Source organism: Hemitrygon akajei, chromosome 32, assembly GCF_048418815.1.
Source record: "Hemitrygon akajei chromosome 32, sHemAka1.3, whole genome shotgun sequence".
Classification (NCBI taxonomy): Eukaryota; Metazoa; Chordata; class Chondrichthyes; order Myliobatiformes; family Dasyatidae; genus Hemitrygon; species Hemitrygon akajei.
Window position 1 is genome coordinate 18550233 of NC_133155.1, and position 27749 is coordinate 18577981.

The 27749-nt window shown below is 42.5% G+C and overlaps 1 protein-coding gene across 6 annotated transcripts in view; it reads right to left on the reverse strand.

Moving 5' to 3' along the window:
• The window catches only part of LOC140719550 (disks large-associated protein 2-like), a 700090-nt gene that overhangs the window by 37262 nt on the left and 635079 nt on the right, over positions 1-27749 (reverse strand). For all 6 annotated transcript variants that reach the window (XM_073034242.1, XM_073034241.1, XM_073034239.1 and 3 more), the window contains 2 exons: positions 25148-25368; positions 7828-7999 (listed from right to left, as the gene is read on the reverse strand). In XM_073034242.1, coding sequence (XP_072890343.1) covers positions 7828-7999; positions 25148-25368 — 393 coding nt within the window. The remainder of the gene's footprint in view (positions 1-7827; positions 8000-25147; positions 25369-27749) is intronic.

The following is a 27749-nucleotide window of genomic DNA, read 5'->3' on the forward strand; positions in this document are numbered from 1 at the left end:
ATAAACAGTTCTTGGAACATCCCTGGACTTTCAAAGAGAACCCACAATTAGAGATCCTTTTGCAACAAAGACTAATAAGCCTTCGTCAAGATTCATTGGATGTAGCTGACAATGCAGGCCCCTCCAAAAAAAAACATTCTGACTATATACGTCGCACAAAAATTAGATGTATCTCCTTTCACGCTACTTTTGCTCCGTCTCATAAACCTGACCTACACCAGAAGCAAGATCTGGAAGGCAAATTTAAGGAAAGTGAAATGAAAGCATTGTTGCTGCTTTGTTAATCTCTCAACAAAAATATATTAACTGGGCTCAGCATGAATGCATTCATTGTTATAGTACTGAGATAATAAATGTTCTTTCTTCCACAGATTAAATTTAACGGTCACACACATAACTAACTGAGAAATGGACCCAATATTACTAGCTGTATCCTGTTCTTAATGTAAAAGGCATCATTAATTACAATCATTCCAGCACTTCTGCATTGGAAACAGAGAAAAAAAACTACAGGACTGGGAAGAGACCGAATCATTTTCTTTCTTGTATCAAGTGATCCTTTCCTGGAATGAATAGGTGAATAAATCTTCAGAAATAAGGAGCAACTCCTTACTGTTTGAAATGTATATATAACTCTATGAGCTGGAAAAAGGGCAATATTAACTGAATTCATCACAGTGCATTACACGGTGTAGATTAAAGTACAAAAATATTCCATCACTCCTCCTCCATGAAAATATTCAGCTCTTTATAACTGTTACGTTTCCCCAGGCAATATTCATCCAAATATTTTTTCTATTATTCCTAACTGAGATATGCAGCATTAATTGCATTTGCCCCAGCAAATGTTGTTTAACTTGAACAACTGTGTTAGTATGTACCAATTCATCATAACTGAAATGTCTCACAGGGGGAGAAAGTGCAGCTGTATTGCACCAGACTACAGATGGTAATGGGATGAACAATCACTTCATTTGTTTTGAGAATCAAATGAAGCAATTGTTTGTCCCATTACCACCTGCATTCAAATCATAGATGGAGTCCTACTTCTCTAATAAGTTATCATGGGAATTTGAAGCCTAACCTAAGTAACCCGAGGGGATCTTACTCAATACCTCAACAGGAACACCACACATACACTGCCACTCTAGACTGGGCTTCAAATTTACAACCCTTTTGTTATGTTAAGCAGCTTCACAACATTAAGCTAATTTAAAGGAAGACACAGGAGTCCGAAATGTGAGTCCAACTTTGTGTTTACTTTATGTGAGGCGTGCACACTTATCACATGGGTAGTGTGATGATGTTTGCAATTTATGCACTTTTACATATAACCATAATAACCATATAACAATTACAGCACGGAAACAGGCCATCTCGGCCCTTCTAGGCTGTGCCAAACGCTTACTCTCACCTAGTCCCACCAACCTACACTCAGCCCATAACCCTTCATTCCTTAGAATATGTACTAATTCTCCATCCATGAGAAAAGAGTAGCCAACATTTCGGGCCGAGACCCCTCATCATCTCACGGATGCTGCCTGACCTGCTGAGTTCTTCCAGTGTTGTGTACGTATTTTTTGATCCACAGCATCTGCAGTTGTATTTTTGTGTTTTGATCCTCCATTCCTTTCCTGTCCATATACCTATCCAATTTTACTTTAAATGACAATATCGAACCTGCCTCTACCACTTCTACTGGAAGCTCGTTCCACACAGCTACCACTCTCTGAGTAAAGAAATTCCTCCTCGTGTTACCCCTAAACTTTTGCCCCCTAACTTTCAACTCATGTCCTCTACTGAGTCCTCTACTCATGTTTGAATCTCCCCTACTCTCAATGGAAAAAGCCTATCAAAGTCAACTCTATCTATCTCCCTCATAGTTTTAAATACCTCTATCAAGTCCCCCCTCAACCTTCTACGCTCCAAAGAATAAAGACCTAACTTGTTCAACCTTTCCCTGTAACTTAAGTGCTGAAACCCAGGTAACATTCTAGTAAATCTCCTCTGTACTCTCTCTATTTTGTTGACATCTTTCCTATAATTCGGTGACCAGAACTGTACACAATACTCCAAATTCAGCCTCACCAATGCCTTGTACAATTTCAACATTACATCCCAACTCCTATACTCAATGCTCTGATTTATAAAGGCCAACATACCAAAAGCTTTCTTCACCACCCTATCCACATGAGATTCCACCTTCAGGGAACTATGCACCATTATTCCTAGATCACTCTGTTCTCTGTATATATAAATTATATATATAACAAATAATGCTTAATCAATATATTTACATTACCCAAATATTATTGAAATATAAAATACACAGCACTCCTTCAACTCAATGGAGAATGCATCTCAACTATATATGCAGAATATTATATAATGCAATGACTATAATAAGATATCAGCCACATAGTAAATTTAAATTGTTCCAATCGGGCCTTAAAGATTTAATCGCTGTGGAGGATTTCTTACTCTTGTGAGATAACATCTTTCCTGTCAAGGAAGGACACTCTGCTTGGCAGATGCAACTTGTGCCTGCGAAAATAATCTTAGCTTCTGGGGCCTCATCCGTGGTGGCTGTAGATGTTGATATTGAGACAGCAGGAAGTGGTTCTGACAGCTCTGGACACCTTTCTTCTCCTTCCTGTTTCTTCTTCTAGTTTGTGCATCTTGATCTTGGGAAGGTGCATTTAGTTCACTGGAGTATTCTTATTAATCTTTCAATTGCTCCCTTTATAATCTGATCTCTCCTCTCGGTTTCCTCATCCACAATATCATCTGACAAATTTGCTGTTTTCACACCCCCATTGACTCCTTTCATTTTGACCTTCCTTCATCCAGCTGGGATTTGGTCTTTGCATCTACTTTTACAAGCTGCTTTTTGTTTCCAACTTGAACTTCATGCAATATTCTTAATAAACACCGGGCAGATTCTGGTTCTTTACACTCACAAAAGCCGAATGCTTGCACATTTCCTGAAGCTCCTTGAACTCTCGTCTAGCTTAAAACCAAGCCACATTTTGCAAAGACCTGCCTGATTAACATATCTTTCTCAGATATGTTGCCTACAAAAACTTCTGTAGTCGGACCAATGCTTTTGTCACTTTCACACTTCCACTGAGCAGCATGGTCCTTCCTTGGTCCAATATGCTTTCCAACCAGAGGCGCAGAGGTTAGCACCAATACCTGATTGTCCTCCGTTGGGCAGCAGTTTGCTGTACTGCATGGAGACAGTTGTGGCATCATCCAGTACCTTTCATAATTGACTTTCAGTTGACTCTATTGCAGAAGATGTGGCATGCTAATGGTGGGTGGATCTCCAATCAAGTTGTAGTTACCTCATCCTCATAATGCTGGTCCTCTTGTTCTTGCCACATACAAGCTCAATGTGGATGTTGTATTTCACTCTTCTAAATGTCATTCCCACAGGAGATATCTTTTCTCCAGTATAAACTCTTAGTTGGATATTTTTGAAATGCCGTTCAAACTCATTTTGTGAAATGACTGAAACAGCTGAACCAAGATTCAAGATTCAAGATTCAAAAACTTTATTGTCATTCTAACAGTACATCAGCTCTGTAGGGCAGAATGAGACAGCGTTTCCCAGGAGCAGTGCAATCATAACATAACAAATGCAACACTAAATAATAAACATAACAATAAATAGTAAATAATAAATAGTAAAACACAACAGCCACATGTCAGTCCAATTCCATTTTAATTAATTTATTATTCACTTCTGGTGTAAACCATATTGCTTGTTTATTGGTCATTTTCATACTGTAAACCTCAAGGTTACTCAGTACTGTGTCACTCTCAACATTATCAGATTTCTCAATAGCATGCTGACTAGTGCTCTTTTTGAAACTTCAAGTTGACTTTTTATCTTTCTCTCTTCCCAGTACTGTCCATCTACTTTTGTCTGCCCGACATGCTCTTTGTATGTGCCCTACTTTGTTGCATTTTCTGCAAGTTTTGCCTTTAAACCTGCATTAATCAGGTGTATGTAAGCCCCTGCCACAATGGACACACATTTTGTTCAGCCGGGCCAGTTTATGTTCAGACATTGTGATTTTGTTCACACTCACTTTCATTCCTAACTGCAACTCAATTACATCGTTGCTGTTTCCATTGATACAGTTATTGTAACTGCTCTTTTAAATGTAAGTGTTCTTCAGTTAAGAGCCATTTTTGACTGCTTTCTTGTAAGTTTCCACAAAATAACCAGCCAGTCAGTTCATCAGAAAGCCTACCATTTAACTGGCAATGCTCAATCTCTTCTTTTCAGCTACATAGCCATGAAGTTGAGTGGTTATCACCTATGGTTCAAAAGCCTGATGGTTGAGGGGAAATAACTGTTCCCGAACCTGGCAATATGGGTCATAAGGCTACTGTACTTCCTTCTTGATGACAGTAGCAAGACACCAGCAAAGCCAGGATGGTGGTTGTTTTCGATGAAGTTCCTACAGTATATTTCATGAGGAGTTTGGAGGAGTTATAATCCAATCCATTGCTTGTGCGATCTTCTAACTCTGCACCAACTGTTTAACAGACGTGTAATCTCACCATTTTTACTGATGCATCATAGAAAGCATCCCATCCGGATGCATTAAAGCGTGATACGGCAACAGCGCTGCCTGAGACCCACAAGAAACTGCAGAGAGCTCTGGGCACAGCTCAGCATATCACAGAAACCAGCCTCCCTTCCACGGCCGTGGCTTAGTGGTGGAAGACAGAGAGTGGTAGTAGACTGTTGTCTCTCCGACTGGAGGCCCGTCACTGGTAGTATGTCACTGGGAATGGTGCTGGTTTGGTTGTCGTTTATCTATATATTACAGATTTAGATAATAATGTGGTAATCTGGATCAGCAAATTTGTGGATGATACCAAGATTGGGAACATAGTGGATAGCGAGGAAGTCTGTCAAAACTTGCAGTGTGATCTGGACCAGATGAAAAAACAGGATGGAAAGTGACAAATGGAACTTAATGAGCATGTTGCACTTTAGGAGATCGTTCCAGGGCAGGATTTATGCACGTTTGAGTGGCAGAACACTGAGGAGTGTGGTGCAACAGAGGGATTTCTGAGTATAGGTGGGGTGACAAAGAAAGCTTTTGGGCACATCGATCTTCATAAAACAGAGCACTGAATGCAAGATTTGGAATTTGGGCTATGTTGAAGTTGTATAAGATGTCGGTGAGGCAGATTTGGTGTATTGTGTGCACTTCTGGTCATCTACCTACAGAAAAGATATCAATAAGCTTGAAAGAGTGCAGAGAAAATTTACACCGATATTGCTGGGACTTGAGGACCAGAATTACAGGGAAGGGTTAAATAGGTTAAAACTTTATTCCTTGGATCATAAGAAAATGAGGGGAGATCCTACAGAGGTACACAAAAGTATGATGGGTACGGATAGGGTAAAAACATGCTGGCATACTCATCTGAGGTTGGGTGAGACTAGAACTAGACATCATAGGTTTAGGGTAAAAGGTGAAATATTTAAGGGGAACTTCCTCACTCACTACGCTTGCTGGTGGCGTAGTTGCAACAGTGCTGGACTTCGGGGCGGAAGGTCCCGAGTTCAAATCCAGCCGGCTCCCGTGCACACTTTCCATCCGTGCTGGGTCAAGTGCTGAGCTGGCAACTCGACCTCATAAAAAAGAAATTGCCTGCTCCAGAAACACCAACAGCAAAAAGTTGATGGCCTATGCTGTCTTGTGAGCTGAAAGGTAATTTCTCTTCTTTTTCTCTCGTCACTCACGGTGACGTGAATTAAAATGGGTTCCCAGCGGAAAATGTGCATACGGGTTCGAATGCATCATTTAAAAGAAATTTGGATAAGTTCATGGATGAGAGGGGTGGAGATGGCTAAGGTCCAGGTGTGGATAAATGGAACTAGGCAAAAAAAAAACCAAGTTGGCCTGAAACTTCTGCTTTTGTGCTGTAATGCTCTATGAGTCAATGCCTCGGTCTATACGTCTCACTGCCTTGGTAAAATGGCCAATATAATCAAAGACCCCATTCAGCCTGGACATTTTCTTTATTCCCCACTCCCAAAAAGCAAGTACCACCAGGATCTAGATGGCTCCTATCCCAGTGTTATAAAACTTTTGAAAGTCCCCTTGCACAATAACATGGACTCTTGACCTCACAATCTACCTAGATATGGACTTACATCTTAGAATCAGCCTGCACTGCACTTTCTCAGTAACTGTCACACTTTATTGTGCATTCGATGATTGTCCACCCTTGTGCTACTCCAATGCTCTGATGTGATGTATTGATCTGAAAAGATGGTATGTTGAACATTAGCACTTTGATTTAATCCTGTGTTGCAGCTTCATTTTCCTGTCCTTTTCTATTGAGTTTTGTATGGTCTTCTGTACTTCTTGAACCTCCTTGATTGATATTGATGATAGAGTCAGTCATGAGTTTAAGGGCTGTGTGAAGTCCTTCACTGTGCTGCCAGCCTTGAGTTGTCAAGTGTGCCCTAAGCCTCCTCAATTCGTCAGGATTGTATATGGCCTCTCTTAATGCTTGTAAGCTTCACTTGCTGTTGAACAGGCATGTAATCCCAACAATTTTAGAGATGCACCACAGAATGTAACCTATCCTGCTGCATTTGGCAGGATTTCCTTGATACGAAGACCAAACTTCGCTTTGCAAAAAAACTATGTGGGGTCACCTCTACTGAAGTGGTAATTAAAAGATCCTCGACAGATAGGTAAATAAATCTGAGGCCAAATTGCTTGATCTTTTATTATAATTGTCTTACTACCTCCCACAGGAATAAGACTTGGTTGGTTTGGACAGCAGTGATGCTACACATGTCCAAGCAGAGGAGGGTATTAAAATCCCCCATATTCCAATTAGACTTTCACAGTTTACAATTACTAGCAGCAGATAAATAAATGTAACCTACAGCTTTTGGCTCCAAGTAGATGAATCAATTATTGTACTAAACAAGGCATTTTTATTGGCTCCGCTGTCAATCGACAATCTGCCTGAATACTTAACATTAAATTGACACAGGCCGATACTCAGTAATATCCAGACTGACAACATGCCCATGAGTCTTAAAAATGTCTGCCCACTGAACTTTAATCAGGAGTTGGGCTGTCAGCTTTTGCTGGATTCTTCATTGGACCTGGAGGTGTGTGGTGAACTACATATACCTGTCTGGACTGCTCCTGTGGCTCCTCCCACTGACCCCTGCTGACTGCTTCTGTGGCTCCTCCCACAGACCTCTGTATAAAGGCGATTGAGGCCTGATGCCCGGCCTCATTCTCCAGGATGTAGTGTTGTTCATTCTTCCAGTCAATAAAAGCCGATATCTCGCTTCTTACATCTCAGAGTGAGTTATTGATGGTGCATCAATGCAACAATAACATAATAATCCAAGAAGTGTCTTTCAATCTCCTGTGGCACCTTGTTATCTCAAGTGGTTTAAACAGGATGTCCTTCATCATTTAGGTTGGTTACCATTAAAAAAGGCCAAACCCAGAATGGACTTTATCCCTAGGTTAGCTCCAGTGCTCAATGGGCCTCAGAGTGGTGAATCTGTGGAATTTGTTGCCACTGGCAGCTGTGGAGGCCAAGGTTTTACATATATTTAAGGCAGAGGCTGATAGGTTCTTGATTGGTCAGGGAATGAAGGAAAACAGGGAGAAGGCAGGAGATTGGGACTGAGAAGGAAAATGGATCAGCCATTATGAAAAGGCGGAGCAGACGCGATGAGCCAAATGGCCTCATTCTGCTCTTATATCTTATTCGCCTGGGGAATGGTTCGTTGCAAAATTTCATACCTGATCTTACCTGATTGTTGGCACTGAGTATCCGACCGTAGCCCTGACTCCTGGACGGATGTTTAGAGGGAGTACGAAGACTAGACCGGTGCAGGTTATCCAAGCTGTAGTTCATTGCGGTTTGTCCTTGCAGATGGGAATGACTGCATATGTAAGGGTCAGAACAGTGTTTGCAACTGAACCTGTATGGGTGGACAGAAAAACATTAATGTTAGGAGTGTTGCTTATGCAAAAGTACCAGAGGTGCAAATCTGCAGCTTACCTGTAGAGGGGAGGATCAGGCAAGGTATAAGAAGAGATGATTGATTCACTATCACGCAATTCTCCAAAAATGGCAAAAGTTAATTTCACTTTCTTTTTTGCTGGATAAAAGTGGATTACAATATTTTAAGTTGCAAATGTCTTAATTTTTTATTTTATTGAGATACAGCACAACGTAGGCCCTTCCGGCCCTCTAAGCCATACCACCCAGCACTCCCCCATGTTGGCCAGAAGAAACTACAGTCTAATCAAGGACAGGGGAAGCAGACAAACCAGTTGTCTTTGCTTCCCCCCATTTTGTGGACTCTGAACTGACTCTTGCTCTGGGACCATCTAATCAGAGCAGTTGAATGTGGACACAAGGAGCTTCAGGTAATGACCTGCTAAATCTGAGAGCATTCTCGGATCAGCAGCTGCTTATTACTTAAAATGCCAGACCTACCAAAGAACCGAACTGTAACCTCATTAGACTCTGTGTGGATCGCCTCATTTAACTGGTTTGGATCAGTCAGAGTTGAAAGACACAAATACACCAGGCTAGGGTGGACAATGATGGTGGCGGCCCTGTACAATGACCTGTAAGAAGGTGACCCAGAGCCAATGGGATGGAGATCCACCAGCTCAATTGATGAGGAGCACTGTAGGAGTCAGGAGCTCCAAATATGCAGGGGAACTAACTCTCCAGCAACCAGAGACCAACCATCACAGATTAGGAGGACCCCACAGGCACATGGAGATCGGGACCACCTGAATCACCTGGCCAGTGTAGACTCCTTTCCCAACTAATAACTCTTCGCTTCATTGACCATTCATGAAGGGTCAGGGGTTCTAGAAGGGTGCACACAGGGAGTTAGTTTGTGCTTTTTAGTTGAGACAGTAGAAGATACTTGTTAGTAAATACAGATGCTCTGCTCCTCGCTTATCATTACTACAAGGGGTGATCATTGTAACACCCATCTCAATCCTAGCCTAATCACAGGTCAATTTACAAGGAGCAACGAACCTACCAATCGGTACTTCTTTGGACTGTGGTAGGCAACCAGAGCACCCAGAGGAAACCCACGCGGTCAGGGGACGAACGTACACACTTCTCACAGGCAGTGGCAGGAATTGAACCCGGGTCGTCTGTAAAGCATCGCGCTACCCACTCTACTTTGCGTTTATTTCGACAGTTCCATACCAGCAGAATATCTCAAAGCACTTACAGGGAATGTTTCTGCGATAAGTCGATGCTGTTTCTTCAAAAGGAACTATGGCCTTTAGTTCACATTGAGATAAGTCAAGGGTTAATTTGCTCTGGTGGTGCTGCTCCAGGGACCGTTACTTTGCAAGGGCAATGGGAGAAGTCTCCAGCTCTTCTACAATTAATATATACTGTAGATTTAATACTATATTAAAAAAACAGAAGGATGGAAATCGATCTTTAGTTGCTTGCACTAAGCAAGAAGAATAGTAGCAGTGTACATCGTGCTCTATTCCTGAAATTCGATTTTATTAACATAACCATCGCTCAGTAATGCTGAGGGTTCGTGAATGGTTTTGGAGTATTCACTGGTGCTGCTTTCTTATGGCGGAATTAATTCTCCATTTCTGTTTGTTACTCTTACTGATGACCTGTGGTCTTTTGGGTAGAAAGTATATCTGTCAACGTTCTGTCAGGCAGTGTGTTGGGGTGGGCTCGGAGAAAATTGTCTGTGGCCGAAAAATTCCCCCAGCAAACAATGTACATAAAGTGCAAAGGGAACACATTACTACGACATCTCCTGGCAAAAGTAGGGTGACCTTTCCGGAAATGAGTGAAGGACATAAAGCGAGAGGTCCAAGAGGGAAGCTGAGGTGGAAATTTTTCATAAGGAGAATGGTTGGAATCTAGAATACGACGCCTGTGGTGATGGTGGAGATAGAGACTCTCAGAGTATTTAAGATGCACTGAGACAGGCCCTGAATCACCAAGGCTTAGACAGCTACTGACATAGTGGGCTGAATGGCCTGTTTTTGTCCTATTTGAAACTTTACACACAGCAGATCAATTCAGCAGCATAGGCAACTAGCTTGCTTGACCTGGAAATTATTCAATCATCATTGTCGCCAAATGTAATTAAGCAGAAAAAATTCAACAACACGTTGGTTATCCAGGCATCAAATGGACAAAGTATATCAATTTGACCCTTGGACAAGTATTTTATCCACCAATGAAAAAGCTGAGATCAAGCATAAGGATGCTATTATCTGAAATTTCCTCCTCATATCGCACCCAATCTTAACTTGGAAGTGTATTAACACTCCCCTTCTCCGTCCAGTCCTCCGGGTTAATTCATTGGTGAGCCTAGGAATGGAGTGCAAGTCGGGATGGGCCGTTACAATCCATTCTTTTTGCAAAACATGAGCACAGCAGGACTGACTGAATGTGCTGCTCTACTATGGCTGGGAAGCTCTTTTCCACAGAACTGTGAATTAGCCATCTGCCTCCCCTACCACAAACCCCATGGCTCGGATCCCAACTTCCTCTCCCTTGAGAATGCTTCCACGATGCCTTAATGGAACTACCATTAACGCAAGTTAACGATGACAACTTTGGGAGGGCTGCATTGTCCAGCTTTTGTGTGAGCACCTCCTGCCTTTTCCACTGGTTAAAGTGGGTGCTAACAGCAGCTGTCTCGGCTGTCCTAAGTTGGAAGTGTTATACAACCAAAGAATAAACTGGAATTTGAAAGATCTTGCTTCTGAGTCAGAAAGACACCAGAGGTTTCAGAACATAAATCAGACTGACACCCTGGGCAGTACTGAAGGGTTGTTGTTCACTTCAGAGTGTCATCTATCAGATAAAATATTATCCTTCGTGTCCTGGAAATTACTTATCCACTAACTGATATGATAAAGTAACAGATTCTCTGGTCGATCACGCTGCTTTTTATGGGAACTTACTGCCCACAAATTGGTTCCCCCATTCTGCTCCGTTACAATGGCAGAAAGGGGAGATTTACAGTAACTGAGAGATCTTATTTTTATCCTTCAGTGTGTGAGAATGAAAGATGAAACAGACCTTCTCAAGCAGGTTGCATTGATTTCAGCCTGTGGAGAAAGTGTCAGGTAAAATGTCAGTTAAATGGGTCTATTTCATCTGCACACTTCCTAAAATAACCTTTGCAGATGAGTGCTATGTCATTACTGCCACTCTTAGGTACACTTACAATACTGAAATGTCTCTGGAAACCTCGGGCCTGGATTCTATCCAAAGACATCAGCACTGCTTATTTTACCAGAGTCAGTGTGCCTCATAGTTTCATTTCAATTGTGTGAAAAGGCAGAACTGAAATTAGAAAATGGGTGTAAGATTCTCAGTGGAAAAGTATAAGAATTAAATATCACTTTCCAGCAATTCAACTGACAGACACTTAAAACCCTAGTCTGCCCATTTTCAACTCTAGGTGGCAGCTCCCAATGATAGTCTGTGAACAGTAAAGAAGTTGAATTAAGAATTCTTTCCAAACTGGGCTGGAAATAAAGCTGATAGGTAATGACAGAACACCTCCAAGAGGACTACAACCTTGTTGTGATTCAGAGGCTCGTGTGCCTCAATGACCCAGAGGGAGATGCTGACTGGAGTCAGGACTTCATGCTTTGGCTTTTGGTAGGGTCAACAGGTCAAAGGATAGAGGTCAGACTAAGATTGGTCCATCAATCCTCCAGGCTTGGGGGTTTCAGCATAGGGTTAACAACATTGACTGGTAAAACGAAACTGTTAGAGAAACCGCAGTGAATAATCCTTCTACATCTCAGTGTGACGGCATTCCTGAGTCTCCACCTGGGACCTGCTTGACCGACTGTAAACCAGGAAGAAGCTACTGACACAATGAAGGAAGCCGTGAACGCCGCTGGAGGCGGATGACCTTCACTGCGGCCCCAAGCACCGGCGGCGTAACAAGCAAAATAAGACGCATGACGGAACAAGTTTGTGACAGCGAGAACTTAAGCTAAGTTTAAGAAGCCATGGACGCTTCCAGTGGACAATGTGATAATCACCTGCTGGTACCAAGATGAGGAGAACAGGCAGATTTGAGGGAATGAGTCCCAAGCCACACGGTACTACTTTATGAAAGGAGGTGCACGATATCTCTGCCTTCCTATTTCTGGCTTATTATGCAACAGTCCCTCACACTGCCAACAGATATTTGTGATACTAACTTTACTAGTTTTATTAAACTCTCATAGTTAAAATGGGGAAAGAGAAGTGGGTTGCTATTAGCACCGTACATTCCTGATGGGTCTATTGTACAATCTAACACTTACTTTTCCCCACCCTATATCTGGGGGTATTGTAGGACCAAAAAGGAAGTCACAGCCCCTAAACTTCAGTCAGACCACATCTGGAGTATTGTGTGCAGTTCTGGTTACCCTGTTATAGAAAGGACGTGGAGAATGTGGAAAGGGTTTTGGCAGGATGTTGCTTGGATTAGAGAGGATGAGCTATAAGAGAAGATTGGACAAACTTGGCTTGTTCTCTCTAGTGTGTCAGTGGCTGAAGGAAGACCTGATGTAAGTTTTTCAAAAGAAGAGTGATGTTGACAGAACAGGCAGTCAGAAAGTTTCCCCCAGGGTAAAGGTCTGAAACACCAGAGGACATGTTTTTAAGGTTGGGGGGGGGGGAGGTTTAAAGGTGATGTAAAGGGCACTTTTTTAATGCAGAGGGTATTAGGTGCCTGGACTGGGTTACCAGGGGTTGAAGTGGAAGGAGGCAGTTTGGAGGATTTGAGAGCCTTTTGAATTGACACATGAGAGTGAAAGGAATGGAGGGATACGGGCGAAACTCAGGAGGAGGACATTTAGTATAAATTGGAATCAGGAGTGGGACAACATGGTGGGTTGAACAGGCTGTCCAGTGCTGTAGTGTTTTAAGTTCTATACAAAATAACCCTCTAATGGGGATCTAGCAGCTTGATGAATAGGTTTTGTATTTCCTTAATCAAACAGGTCAGAGTACACAGAAAATGAATTCAAAACCTGAGGTAGAAGAGAGACAAATCAAATTCAAATCTCAGACAGGGAAATAAAGAGGGGGATTTAGTATTTTGAATACCTAATCATGATTCAATTGAAGGAATGATAGGATGTTCACAACAGCTAATGTTCAAAGCAATAATTAAGACTGGTCAATATTTACAAATAAGCTGTCCCCCTACCCCTTACAGTGATAAGCCTCAACTCTGCCTGGTAAGCTTTGATGGATATTTATGAAAATAGTTCAGCTACCTCTCGTTTTTTTTGTTGAGGCACAAGCCAATCACTGGTATCAAGGCCTGAGAGAGGATTGTACCAACAGTAGAAAGTCTGATTTTCCCCGTTTAACTGTGTACATGCTGCCAGTGGAGGACGACATCCAATTTACTTTGCAAAGGCAGTGAGTGTTGTCCTGTATCGGATCAATGTCGAGGACGTGGCAAGTCCACATGCAGCTGATTGATTTTGACAGGTTCCCTCTCTTCCGTGGGCTTTCAAGTGTGTATGTTTCACTCAGTGGGCCTGGTTCGTAGCTCTTACACAGTAAGTTGCCCAGCATGTAATATTACTAATATGACACAGTAAAAAATGTCAATCACGCCACTCCATGGTTGTTCTTGCTCCGCGCATGCGTAACTGTCATAATTACATGAACTAAAATCCGGGCCAAGACTTTTCCTTATTGATGGATATAAGTAAAGGCTTTCTGGCACCTTTCAAAGTTCAGGTGGCAAATACAATGATAACTGTTAAAGTGTCTCATTCCTTATGGAATGATCAGAGACCAGCGGTAACATTTGTGAAGTACAAATGTTCTGGATTATAGACAGCTAGATTTGTGATCAGTTCCCTATCATCTACCAGCATTGAAGTTGCTTAATTTTATTACAGATGAAATTGAGTACCAGAAGACCACAATGTGTGCTGATTGGTGATAACATATCCTCCTCGCTGACGATCAACACTGGTGCACCTCAGGGGTGTGTGTTTAGCCCACTGTTCTACTCTCTGTATATGCATGACTGTGCGGTTAGGCATAGCTCAAATACCATCTATAAATTTGCTGACAATACAACAACTGTTGGTAGAATCTCAGGTGGTGACGAGAGGGCGTACAGGAGTGAGGTATGCCAACTAGTGGAGTGGTGCCGCAGCAACAACCTGGCACTCAACGTCAGTTAGACAAAAGAGATGATTGTGGAGTTCAGGAAGTGTAAGCTGAAGGAACACATATCAATCCTCACAGAGGGATCAGAAGTGGAGAGAGTGAGCAGCTTCAAGTTCCTGGGTGTCAAGATCTCTGAGGATCTAAACTGGTCCCAACATATCGATGTAGTTATAAAGAAGGCAAGACAGTGGCTATACTTTATTAGGAGTTTGAAGAGATTTGGCGTGCCAACAAATACTTCTATAGTTGTACCGTGGAGTGTATCCTGACAGGCTGCATCACTGTCTGGTTTGGAGGGGCTACTGCACAAGACCAAAAGAAACTGCAGAGGGTTGTAAATCTAGCTCTATCTTGGGTACTAGCCTACAAAATACCCAGGACATCTTTAGGGAGCGGTGTCTCAGAAAGGCAGCATCCATTATTAAGGACCTCTAGCACCCAGGGCATGTCCTTTTCTCACTGTTACCATCAGGTAGGAGGTACAGAAGCCTGAAGGCACACACTCAGCGATTCAGGGACAGCAATTTGATTCCTAAATGGACATTGAATCTTTGGACACTACCTCACTTCTTTTTAAATACAGTATTTCTGTTTTTGTGCATTAAAAAAAATCTATCCAATATACGTAATTGATTTCCTTGTTTATTTGTTATTATTTTTTTCTCTCTCTCTGCTAGATTGCATACTGCAGTGAACTGCTGCTGCTGTTAACAGATTTCACGTCACATGCCAGTGACAGCAAACCTGAGGCTGATTCTGATTCTGAGGAGAAGGCTACCTCTGTCCATCAGGTGGAGGGAACTGACAACAGTAGCTAAAGAGAACACAGGTAGCAGAGTGACTCACGGAAGCTGACGGGGTGAGGTGGCCATTTTGTTGTGGGCCAAGTATGCATGTCCATGAACCCATAAACACAACCTACTTCAGACATTGCGTTCAGTTCTGATTGCCTCATTATAAGAAGGATGGGGAAGCTTTAGAGAGGATGCAGAGAAGATTTACCAGGATGACGTATGAATGAGGAAGCATGTCTTATGAGGATAGGGAGAGCGAGCTAGGGCTTTTCTCTTTGGAGAGAAGGAGGATGAGAGGTGATGTGTTAGAAGAGTACAAGATGGTAAGAGGAATAAATGGTGCTGATATGTGGTGACTCTTTGCATACAGCTCAGAAGAGAATCATCAAATATTCCCATTTAGGACCACTACACTGAAATCCGGTCACAGCCACGGGGACTGTAATAAGCAACCTCATTTTAAGATGTTTAAAAATTCTATCGATCCTCAAAATCCGGACAGCAAACTCAGATTGCAAGTGAGGTTTCCCTTTAAGAAAACAGAAGGAGTGCCAGGCTACAGGTATGACTGAAATGTGAAGTCCTTACACACCCCACTCCCAGCTATCCTGCTGGCTATGGAAAATAAGACCTCAGAGCAAGATTCCAGTACCAGAGGGACATCAGTGACTGCTGAGTACTTCGCTTCATGGAAACATGGCTCCACCCCCCCCCCCCCACCCCATTTCAGATGCAGTGCTGAAGCTCAAGGCTTTCACCTTCCACCACACAGACAGGACACCTGAGTCTTTAAAAGGTAAAAGAAGTGGAATATTCTCTAAGTTTAACTATATTGTGGTACACAGACATGGCGATTCTGTCTCGATCCTGCTCACCCGAGGGAGTCGTGCATCGTCATCCCGGTAGCAGTGTACAAACCACCTCTGGGCAATGTCAGGAAGGCACTGGAGGAGCTGAGCACCATGATCATCAGCCACGAAACAGTGCTCCCTTGATTCATTCCCTGTCATTGCAAGGGATTTCAACCAAGCCATCCTGAAGAAGTCTCTGAATAACTACCATCAATATGTCAACTGTGGAAGCTGAACAGCTGCCATACTCGACCACTGTTACACCACCATCAAGAATTCTTACGGTGCCGTTCCATACCTGCACTTCGCAAAGTCTGATCACCTGGTTGGATTTCTACTCCCAGTGCACAGGTAAAGACTAAAGACTACAGCAGCAGTGGTGAGGACCAAGAAGGTACGGTGAAGGGTGGCAGAGGAGTGCTGACAGGACGGCTTTGCGTCGGTGGACTGGGGAATATTCAGGGATGCATCTTTAATTCTGAATGAGTGCACCACAGCTGCCGCCGACTTCTTCAAGACCTGTGTGGATGCATGTGTGCCTTTGATAACGTACCAGACATGCCTAAAGCAAAAGTAGTGGGTGAACCGGGAGATTTGTAGTCTGCTGAGGACTAGATTTGTGGCATTCAAGACTGGTGATCCAGAACTATACAAGAAGTGCAGGCATGACCTATGGAAGTCTATTTTAAGAGCTGAAAGAAATTCCAATTGAATTCCAATGAAATCCAATGCATGTCAGCTCTGGCAGGGTTTGCAGGCCATTATGATCTATAAGGCAAAACCTAACATCAAGAATTACTGTGATACTTCACTCCCAGATAAGCTCAATGCTATTTCTGCAAGCTTTAAAAAGAAGGATAAAACTAGACCTGTACAAATCCCTGCAGCATCTGGTGACCCTGCGATCCCTGTCTCAGAGGCTGACGTCAGAACGTTTTTTGAGAGGTGTCAGGCCCTGATGGTGTACCATAGAGGGCACTGAAAATCTGTGCCAACCAAGTGGCAGAAGTGTTCAAGGACATCTTGAATCTCTCACTGCTGCAGTCGGAGGATCCTACCAGTGCCCAAGAAGAGCTGGGTGATCCACAACAATTGTCCAGTTGCACTCGTATCTACAGTGATGAAGTGTTTTTAGATGTTGGTCATGGCCAGAATCAACCTGCTGCAACTTGCCTATTGCTACAATATGTATGGTCAATAGGTATGGGCGAGCGGTCCCAGATCCCAAATCCAGCCAGCTTCCCATCTGTGCTGGGTTGAACATCGAGCTAGCACTCCACCTCGTTAAAAAGCACATAAATGCTAAGAAAATGGGAAGGCCGCTGCCCGATGTGCCACAAAGCACGGAGAGGGACAACAACACAATAGGTCTACAACAGAAGCAATCCCACTGGCTCTTAGGTCACCTGTACAATAGCAATGCTTACGTCAGGCTGCTGTTTGCTAATTACAGATCTGTGTTCAGCACCATCATATCCTCAGTACTAATCAACGAGCTCCAAATTTGAGCCCCTGTACCTCCCTCTGCAACTGGATCCTTGGCTTCCACATTGGGAGACCACAGTCAATGTGGATTGGAAATAACATCCCCTTCTTGCTGACAATCAACACAGCCTCAAGGATGTGTGCTTAGCCCGCTGCTCTACTCTCATTACACCCGTGATAATGTGACCAGGCACATCTCAAACACTATCTACACATTTTCTGATGGCACAACTATTGTTGACACAATTTCAGCAGGTGCACAAGAGTGAGATCGACCAGCTGGTTGAGTGGTGTTGCAACAACAGCCTTGCTCTCAACGCCTGTAAGTTCAAGGAATTGATTGTGGACTTCAAGAAGGAAAAATTGAGGGAACACACACCATTCCTCAATGTGGGATCAACAGTAGAAAGGGTGAGCATTTACAACATTTCTGAAGACCTATCCTGGGCCCAACATATTGATGCAATTACAAAGGCACAACAGCGGCTAGATTTCATTAGGAGTTTGAGGAGACCTGGTAGGACACCAAAGACTTGCAAATTTCTACACATGTACCATGGAGAACATTCAAACTGGTTGCATCACCTGATGGTATAGAGGGGTGAGGGTGCAGGATCTGATAAAGCTGATGTAAGTTGAGAGCTCGGCCAGCTCCATCACGGGCACCACCCTCCCCAACATCGAGGACATTTTCAAACGGTGTGACGTCAAAAAGGTGGCGTCCATCATTAAGGACCCCCATCACCTGGATATGCCCTCTTCTCATTGCTACCATCATGGAGGAGGTACAGGAGCCTGAAGGCACACACACACTGTTTTAGTAATAGTTTCTTACCCTCTACCATCAGATTTCTGAATGGACAATGAACACATGTATACTGCATCAGTATATATTTTTTGTGCTCTCTTTATCCATTACTTACTCAATTTAATGTTTAAAATCATATTATTATGATTTATTGTTTTTTTATAATAATGTATTGCAGTGTATTGCTGCAAAAAAAAACAAATTTCATGACATATTCTAGTGTTAATAAACCTGATTCTGATCGAGTGGACAGCCAGAGACTTTTTCCCAGGGCAGAAATGGTTAATACAAGGGAGAAAAAGTTTAAAGTGTTGGCAGGAGAGTATAGGCGCGGATGTCCTATATTTTGTGGCTGGTGCGTGGAACGTGGTGCCAGGGATGGTGGTGGAGGCAGATACGTTAAGGCCACATGGATGAGAGAAAAACAAAGGGCTATGTGGGAGGGAAGGCTTAGATTAATCTTTGAGTAGGTTAAAGTGTCAGAACAACATTTTGTGTTCAGCCATCTTATTCCTCTCTTTCACTATTTATTTATTGTGGTAACTTACAGTAAATTTTATGTCCTGCACTATAGTTCTGCTGCAAAACAACAAACTTTACAACCTGTATCAGTGAGCTTATTCTGATTCAGTTTCAGAATGGTAGTGTGGGTGAGACTGTTGATGTGGAATGCAGTCTGGTGGAAGTTACTACTTCAGTTACCAATAGTTGTTGCACTAGTGCAGATCAAGGCCTTGAGCAAGGCACTTAACCACCCATTGCTCTGCGACGACACCGGTGCCAAGCTGTATGGGTCCTAATGCCCTTCCCTTGGACAACATCAGTGGCATGGAGAGGGGAAGGCTTGCAGCTTGGGCAACTGCCGATCTCCCATGCAACCCTGCCCAGGCCTGTGCCCTGGAAAAAACCTTCGAAGGCGCAAATCCATGGTCTCACGAGACCAGATCAAAAGAAAAGTAGCTATATTTTGATTTCAATAAAGTATCATCCCAGTGCTTTAACACCAGGAACTTGTTGGATGAGATAAATAATTAAACTGTTACTTAACAGAAATATCTCACATATTCTTCAGGGAAATTGCACTTCTTGGGGAGAGAGCAGTCAAGTGTGAGGTAAAAGGACAGTTTATTGTTTTGATTCTGTGGTAGTATCGCAGTTCAAAACCAACTCTTGAAATGCATCAGAGTTCTTGACTGCTCTCAAAATATACAGCTCCATGGTATTGTAAATTGTTAGTATAACCTCTTGTAGAATGATTGTAAGTTTTGTATTGCTATCTATAGTGCTGTGAAAAACTCTTAGGCACATACTGTACGAGGGGTGATTGATAAGTTCGTGGCCTAAGGTAGAAGAAGGTGAGTTATTAACTTCAAACTTGCTGCATTATCACTCAGAGTTGAACTACACGTGCATGTAATGGGAGCATCTTGGACCTCCAGAAGGGGCCAAAACAGGGGTGATTGATAAGTTCATGGCCTAAGGTAGAAGGAGATGTGTTATACAGCTCTCGTTATATGCACATGCAGTTCAACTCTTTGAGTGAAAATGCAGGAAGTTTGAAGTTAATAACTCATCTCCTTCTACCTTAGGACAGAAACTTATCAACCACCCCTGCTGTGGACCACTTCTGGAGGTCCAAGATGCCAGCTTCGACAAAGAAAGGATCGGGATGCTCCACGGCTGCTGGACTAAGTGTGTAAATGTAGGAAAAATAAATGTGCTAGGTTTTCTAAAATTGACTCCTTCTACCTTAGGCCACAAACTTACCAATCACCCCTCGTCTAAATAACGAGGGTGCCTCAGACATTTGCACAGCCTGTACTGATTTTATGTATTGCAATGTACTGCTGCCGCAAACATAAAAAAAATCATGACATACTGTACGTGAATGACGACAAACCTGAAACAAGATAAAATCTGCAGATGCTGGAAATCCGAGCAACACACACAAAATGCTGGAGGAACTCGGCAGGCTGGGCAGCATCGATGGGAAAAAAGTACAGCCGGCTTTTTGGGCCAAAACCCTCCTGCATGACTGGAGAAAAAAAGTTGAGGAGCAGATTTGAACGATGGGGGGAGGGGGGGAGAGAAACGGCAGGCAATAGGTGAAACCTGGAGGGTAACGGATGAAACGACGAGCTGGGAAGTTGATTGGTGAAACAGACAGACAGCTATGGTAGAAAGAAGAAAGGGGGCGAGGGGAGGAGCACTGGAGGGGGGTGATGGGTGGGCAAGGGGCAAGGAGATAACATGAGAGAGGGACAAGGAGATGGGAAATGGGAGGGTGGGTGCAGGCATTACTGGAAGTTTGAGAAATCGACGTTCATGCCATCAAGTTGGAGGCTTCCCAAACAGAATACAAGGTGTTGTTTCTTAACTGTGGCCTTATCCCAGCAGTGGGGGAAGCCATGGATGGACATAATGGAATTAACCTGATAATAAACCTGATTCTGATATGGGTCTCTAGTGTGCACTGACAGTGGGAAGGGGGTGGGGAGAGGGGAGTCGTGGTTGAGAAAAGGGGAAGGGAGAGGGAAGCATCAGAGAGACATTCTGTAATGATTAATAAACCAATTTTTTGGAATCAAATCACCTGACCTGGTGTCTCAGGGCTGGGTGTGCACCACACCAACCCCTTCTCTGCCGCCCTTCCCTTGGTGCTCCACCCTTCCATTCCCAACATCCTCTGCTCCCACCAGATTTACAAACTCACTCTCCACTCCACTTCGACATATTCAGTATTGTACAAAAGTCTTAGGCTCCCCAGCTACATATATATGTACCTAAGACTTTCAAACAGTGCTATATGCTGTAACTGTGATTGGTAGAGACCATGTCAAGGCTTATTTGAACTGGCATATTAGCATTTGCCAAAGATGGGTGATTTATATCTTTTACGGATAACTACATTCTGTGTTCACTTTATTGGAGAAACCCTGTACCTAATAAAGTGGCCACTGAGTACATTTCTGCTTGTTCATGGTTTTTCTGCTGCTGGTAGCCAATCCACTTCAAGGTTCAACGCATTGTTTGTTCAGGGATGCTTTCTGCACACCACTATTGTAATGTGTGGTTATTTGAATTATTTTTGGCTTCCAGTAAGCTTGAATCAGTCTGCCCATTCTCCTCTGACTTCTCTCGTTATCAAGGCGTTTTGGCCGATGAAAAAGGCACTCGCTTTTTCTTTGATTTCTATTCTCTATAAACTGAGTAGGTGAGTAAATCCCAGCAGCTTCTGAGATACTCAAACCACCCTGTCTGGCACCAGCAATCATTCCGCGGTCAAAGTCATTTAGCTCTCATTTCTTCCCCATTCTGATGTTTGGTCTGAACAACAACGTGACCACATCTGCATACTTTGATGCCACATGATTAATTAGCTGATTGGATATTTGCATTAACGAGAAGATGTACTTAATAACCTGGCCACGGAGTGTAGGTCTCAGGATTGATAATACACTTGCAAATATTTACCATTTAAAATGAAATTATATTGGTTACCATGGAAATGTCAGCTTGTAAATTGGAGTGAAACATGCTCGGAATCTTTTAATTCTGTAATCAATCAACACAAGAAAAATTAAGGCATCTTTAATTGGTCATTATGATTTAGATTTTTTTTACATTGACTCACTATTCATGGACAATTCTCCACAATAAAATTTTGTGCATTTTTATGCCTTGTTTAGTAATTTGAAACCCAGACCCAAAGAAAGTTTTGAATAAGTACATTGTTATTCTCTCGGATTTAATTTTTGAGCACTCCCCTCTCCCAAACAATTAAAATATCAGATGTTTTCATCTATTGCCAATAACCCAGTCTTATATTGTCATTATCTAAAGCAGAAACCTACTTGAACAATGTGATAATGTTATGACCTCAGGTCATTGGTAGAGTATTATGAGGGTTGGGAGCTTTTTTGCTGTTGGTTTTTTGTGTTCTCTGTGTTTTATTAATTATAATTAACTGTATTGTTGTGCTTTGGGGCTTTTATGTGTTATTGTTAGAGCTACTTGAGCTTACATTTAAGTTCCCATTGTCCTTGATTACTTCCAGTTAATTCTCAGAGACCTTGTAGGTGCCCAATTAAGTATCCTTGGACTTTTTTCCCTTTTTAGAATAGTTGTGTGTTAGCTGTGGTTTTATCAGCTGGGCAGAGAGACCTTCGTGTCCTGGAGTGTATTTAAAGGGGCCCTGCTCACCCCTTGTTGGCTTGGTCATCCCGTCCTTACCAAGTGAAGTTCTGGCCAAGTTTTTTTAAGACCTTGTGAGTTCTACTGTTTTGCTTTATTACTTTAGTTAATGAAATTCCAAGTTTTGTTTAACCCTTCCGAGTTCCTGTGTGATCCTGCACTTGAGTCGGAATATGCAGCATGACAAATAATCTTTGACCACAGAATGATGTTTATTGGGAGCAGATGATCGTTTGTTGGTCGTTGATGCAAAACAACTTTGAGGACAACCAGGAGAAGTCCATTCACCCAAACCCGGATCCTAACTCCCTCCTCCATCTCTAGATAAAGGACAACTGTGCATGGCCAGCAAAAAGAAAATACAAATGTTGTGCTTACATTTACTGTGCCAACATCTTCAGTCACCCAGAGCAGATCTAAAAAATAAATCCAATAGCACCTGTTTTTCATGTGCCAATAATACATAAATGCGATTTAACTCAGGTCAGATTGTGTTAGCAATCATTTCTGAGTGAGATTTTGTCCACTGGGAAACTGGCTCGGGGCTTTTCACACTTGATTTACCCAAGGCGTCCGACCTTTCCCCCACGTCACTCGAGTATCTAATGACAATTGCACACACTGCATTTTCCCTCACGTGCAAGATTCTGGGTTCTCTCACAAGTGAAGCAGAAGCAGATTGTGTTGAGGTTGCCAAGGAGATGATGCCGGTCCCAGTTTCCACTGCTCAGGATATTTGAAAGATCATTTCTGCTTTTGTGTAATACAATTGCAGTCATACAATAGATGTCAGGGCTAGGATATCTTCATTGTAAATCCACCTGCATTTTGCAAAGGTGTGGCGTGTGTGACGAGACACAGCCAGGGTAGATGGGGAGGTGGTCTCGTACACAGAAAAATGCAGTGCCTTCTTTTCCCATGTTTTCCCTCATTTTCCTGGCAGCCTTTTACCTGTGGCTACCTAGGGAGAGATCCTTCAAGATTTAATATCCTTTGCAGTGATTAATGCAGACTTAGCTCCCACTGGGAGCAACAGAGGTCCCCTTTTAACACATGATCGTGGGTGGAAACAACCGGAGGACTGTTTTAAACATAAGCTTCTCATGTTCCTGTGCTTGGCTAACTTTTCTGCAGGGGATTTATTTAGTACAGCAAAAAGAAGTGAAATCCAGTTTCTGGGGAAATTATTTTAAAACATGAATTGTACCAATCACACTGCTGCATTTCTCTCCTATTTTTTCAGAAGAGTATTAGATTCAAACCTTTCAAATCAGGGTCTACCAACACCTCCACAATAACAAAATATCAGAATTTGCTGCTTGTTCTGTGTGGTGAACTACATATACCTGTCTGGACACCCCCCCCCCCCCCCCCCCCCACTGACCACAGACCGTGGCTCCTCCCACAGACCCCGGTATAAGGGCGATTGAGGCCTGAGCCCTGCCCTCAGTCTCCAGGATGTAGTATGGTGGTCAACTACTGCTTGTTCTTTCTTCCAGTCAATAAAAGCCGATATTTCGCCTCACGTCTCAGAGGGTTATTGATGGTGCATCATTCAGGTAACGAGAAAGCTTTTGAAAATTGTATTTTTATTAAGTATACATTTTATTAGGGAGGCAAAAATTTTTTATTGTCTCACCTCAAAGACTGGGGTTAAATCCTGACCTCAGGTGCTCTTGGTGCTTTGTCTCTGTTACCATATAGATTTCCACTGGGTCCTTTGGTTTCCTCCCATATCATAGAAATGAGCTGGTAGGTTAATTGATTTCTCTAAAGTACATTTTAGCATAGGTTAATGTCAAAAAGAATCAATGGAGACGATTGATAATAAGCCATAAGGGGACAGGAAAATGAGAGAGGGAAGGAGTCCAAAGGGATTGTTTTGCTGGGAACTAATAGGTATTCAGTGGTTTGAGTGGCCTCTATCAATTTGATGTAATATTCTGGGCTCTAGTCATCTTGTTTACGAAGACTTCCACTAATAGTTGAATTTGTAAAGAGGCAGACCTGTGCACGAATCAAATTAACTTTTCAGTACAGCTTTTAAAGAATGTTTTAGGATTTCACACCAGGTGAAGAAAAGAACATGGTTATTCACCTGCTTAGTTTGAGCCATTTTCAGCTCTATTAGTAATAAATTACCAGAACTTCAATATAAAATATTGCAAAGAGTAAAATGAGAAGAAAATGTAAAAGTAAACAAGTACGTTCTACCAGATACTCCATGGTTTGAAAAAGATTGTATTTTTGTGATTATTTAAAGAATTTTAGAGAAAATCTGAAATGAAATCTAATAGGCTCATCATGGCAACAATTTCCCGAAGTATTAACTTACAGTTGTCACTCTGTTGTTTTTCTTCAACTGGAGGAAACATCTCACCTGACATAGTGGTGCTCCTATCAGTGTCCACAAATCAACATGCTCTGAAAAGGTTGCTGTATAGTAATCTAGTGAAAACCTAGAGACATTTGTTCTGTAACCCAAGGAGGTGCTGGGTTAAATGAAAATTTTGTGCTTTCCAGTCACTTCAGCTGACTTCCCAAACAGGGGTAAAGATATATCACCTATCAATCCACATTATAGACAGATATAAATATCTGCATTTTCATCACATTCGCTTCCAATATATTGACACAGACAGCTTCAATAATGCTCATCATTTTGCGTGCTGCGTTGGGCAGAAATACATACAATGAAACTAAAAGGGAAAAGAAAATGGCACCAAGAAGTGGCGGCACACGAAAGCCAACAGGAGGCTGTGTGGTCTTACTTTGAGCGACCCTTCTCACTGCCGCTCCCTGCAGTGACTGATTTCAGGTAGTTCTCGTGCTGAGCGGCTCCCTTTGGTGACATCTTTGGGCTTGCGTCCGAGTCTCCGCTTTCGTCATCCCCCATTGCTTTGATGTAGCTGCCACTGCGCATTCGCCGACAAGGGATTTCCCCGTCCTTGTTTACTCCTGGGTACCCACTACTCCATTCATCCTGAGGCACCTAGACAGCAAAACAGAAGATGGGGGGTTACACCTGCTGGGGCTCACATTGTTGCTGACTGTAACAGCCGTTCTTGGGAAGCAGTATAACTGTTCTACTGAGGTGGCTTTGAGTTCCCTATGCTCAAAAGCCCTAAACTCAAAAGAAGATTTTAAGCCCTATCTAATATAGCTATCTACTCATACCCTCACTGTAGGAAGATCATACTGTATCTGCCTACTCTACAAAGACTGGCTCACTTCCTAAATAATCTCTAAGGTGAACTTCGGCTGCCAACACTCACCACTTGAATGGTGGGACTTCTTCCCTACTGAGGCGGAGAAACGTCCAGCCAACGAAGTAGCTTATACACAGTTTATTTTATTTTTAATGATAAGTGTTTAAATTTATACAAATTATTCTTAACTCACATTTAACACACTGATTCATTAAAGATTAGTTAACTACAAAGGATTTTCACATACAGGTACAATTCTTATGAGTAGAAGATAGAACAAGTTCCCAATGCTGCTAATATTTATACTATTCTCTGCTAGATGACATCATCTGCATGTGATATTTTCCAGATACCTTTGCTGGGACAAAGTAACTCACACAGATGGTTTTAAAATCTTCTGGCAGCAGAGATCCCAAACACCCACAGTTAATGCTGTGGAGACTGACCCTCTGAGTACACAACCATCCCAATTTGTAACCATGTTTGATGTGCTTAGTGACATAACCCCACTGTGTGCTTTTGGCTGATTCAGACAAAAATTCTCTTTGTCACCTCATTTTGCAAACCAGACTTTTTAGCAGCCTGTGCCCTAACTGGAAACTGATTGCTGAAACATAAGGACTGCACCCAAGGTCAGATTGGGACTAGACCATCTGATATGTGAGGCAAAAGTTCTGCTCTCTCTGTCATGGTTTGTTTTCCCTCTCCCTGACAATCACTATCTCTATCCCCCTCCATCTATTTCCATCCCTCTCCATCTCCTTCTCTTCCTCTTTCTTCCTTTCTCTCTCTATTTCTTCCTCTCTGTCTATCTCTAATTCCCTCCCTCTTTCTCCCTCTCTCTCCTCTTCTATCTTTCTCCCCCTCTCTAACTCTCCCTTTATCTCTCTCTCTCTCTATATATATATATATATATATATATATATATTTATTTATTTATTTTCTCCCTCTAAACACATACACATATATTCAACCTTTTCTGACTCAAATATCCAACAAAAGGTCTTGGCACTGCATAAGCTGTGTACCTGCACACAACCGATTAAAGACTCCATAGTTTTCAGGCACCTTTGCTTTTCCCAGGTCTATATTAATATTGCCTATCAATCAAACTAGTACTTGTGCAGAGGTACAGAGAATTTTATTTAGGCAATGCATAATTTAAAGCAGAAAATGGATTACACGTTGACTTCTGTCAATTTGCCTCAGTGGACAGTAGGTTCATTAATTAGTTAAAGAGTTGTAAGTTCAAGCTCTACTGAAAACTTGATTACCTAAGCTAGCTCAATGCTTTGGTGCCATAATGAAGGAATGTCATGTCAGTTGTGATTACTCCCTTAATGAATCTATAAATGACTGTTGATTAAACAAAACTAATGCAAGAAAAAAACAAAGGCTGAACAAAATTAATAATCTGTTGTCACAAGAAAGACTGCAGTTACTGGAAGTCTGGAGCAATTCCACGACTCCTTGTTCACTCTACCCTCCCCTCCAATCCCCCTCCAGCCACATATCCCTGGAACAGCTCTAAGTCGCATCTCTGCATTGGTGAGACAGGAATAAAGAGTCGATCTTTTGGTCCGAGACCCTTCATCAGGAAGTTAAAACGTTTAATATTACAAAGTACTCTCGTCTACTACGTTGCAACCATGCCGTCCGTTCGTTATGAGCTGTGTCGTCTGACGTAGGCGATCCTGATTTTTCTATGGCTATGATTGTTCTTGTCAAATATTTCCACAGCAGTGGTTTTCCCTAGCCTTCTTCTGGGCAGTGTCTTTACAAAATGGGTGACGCCAGCCATTATCAATACTCTTCAGAGATTGTCTGCCAGGTGTCAGTGGTCGCATAACCAAGACCTGTGATCTGCACCAGCTGCTCAGACAACCACCTGCTCCCATGGCTTCACAATACCTTGATCGGGGGGTGGGCCTCACATTGCCCAAGGGGGACCTGTGGGCTAGCGCAGCGAAGGAGTGCCTTATGCCTCCTTTGGTGGAGACGTACTGTATCTCCACATTGCTCCCCAGTTTGCAACCGTGAACAAGAGCAAATTGAATGAGAGAAATAGAGTAGTATCGAATGTGGGGAGATTGCAGTACATTGAAGGACTTGTCTGAGAGGGAACATGTGTAATCTGGCAGAATGTTCCAAGGGGCTTCACCAA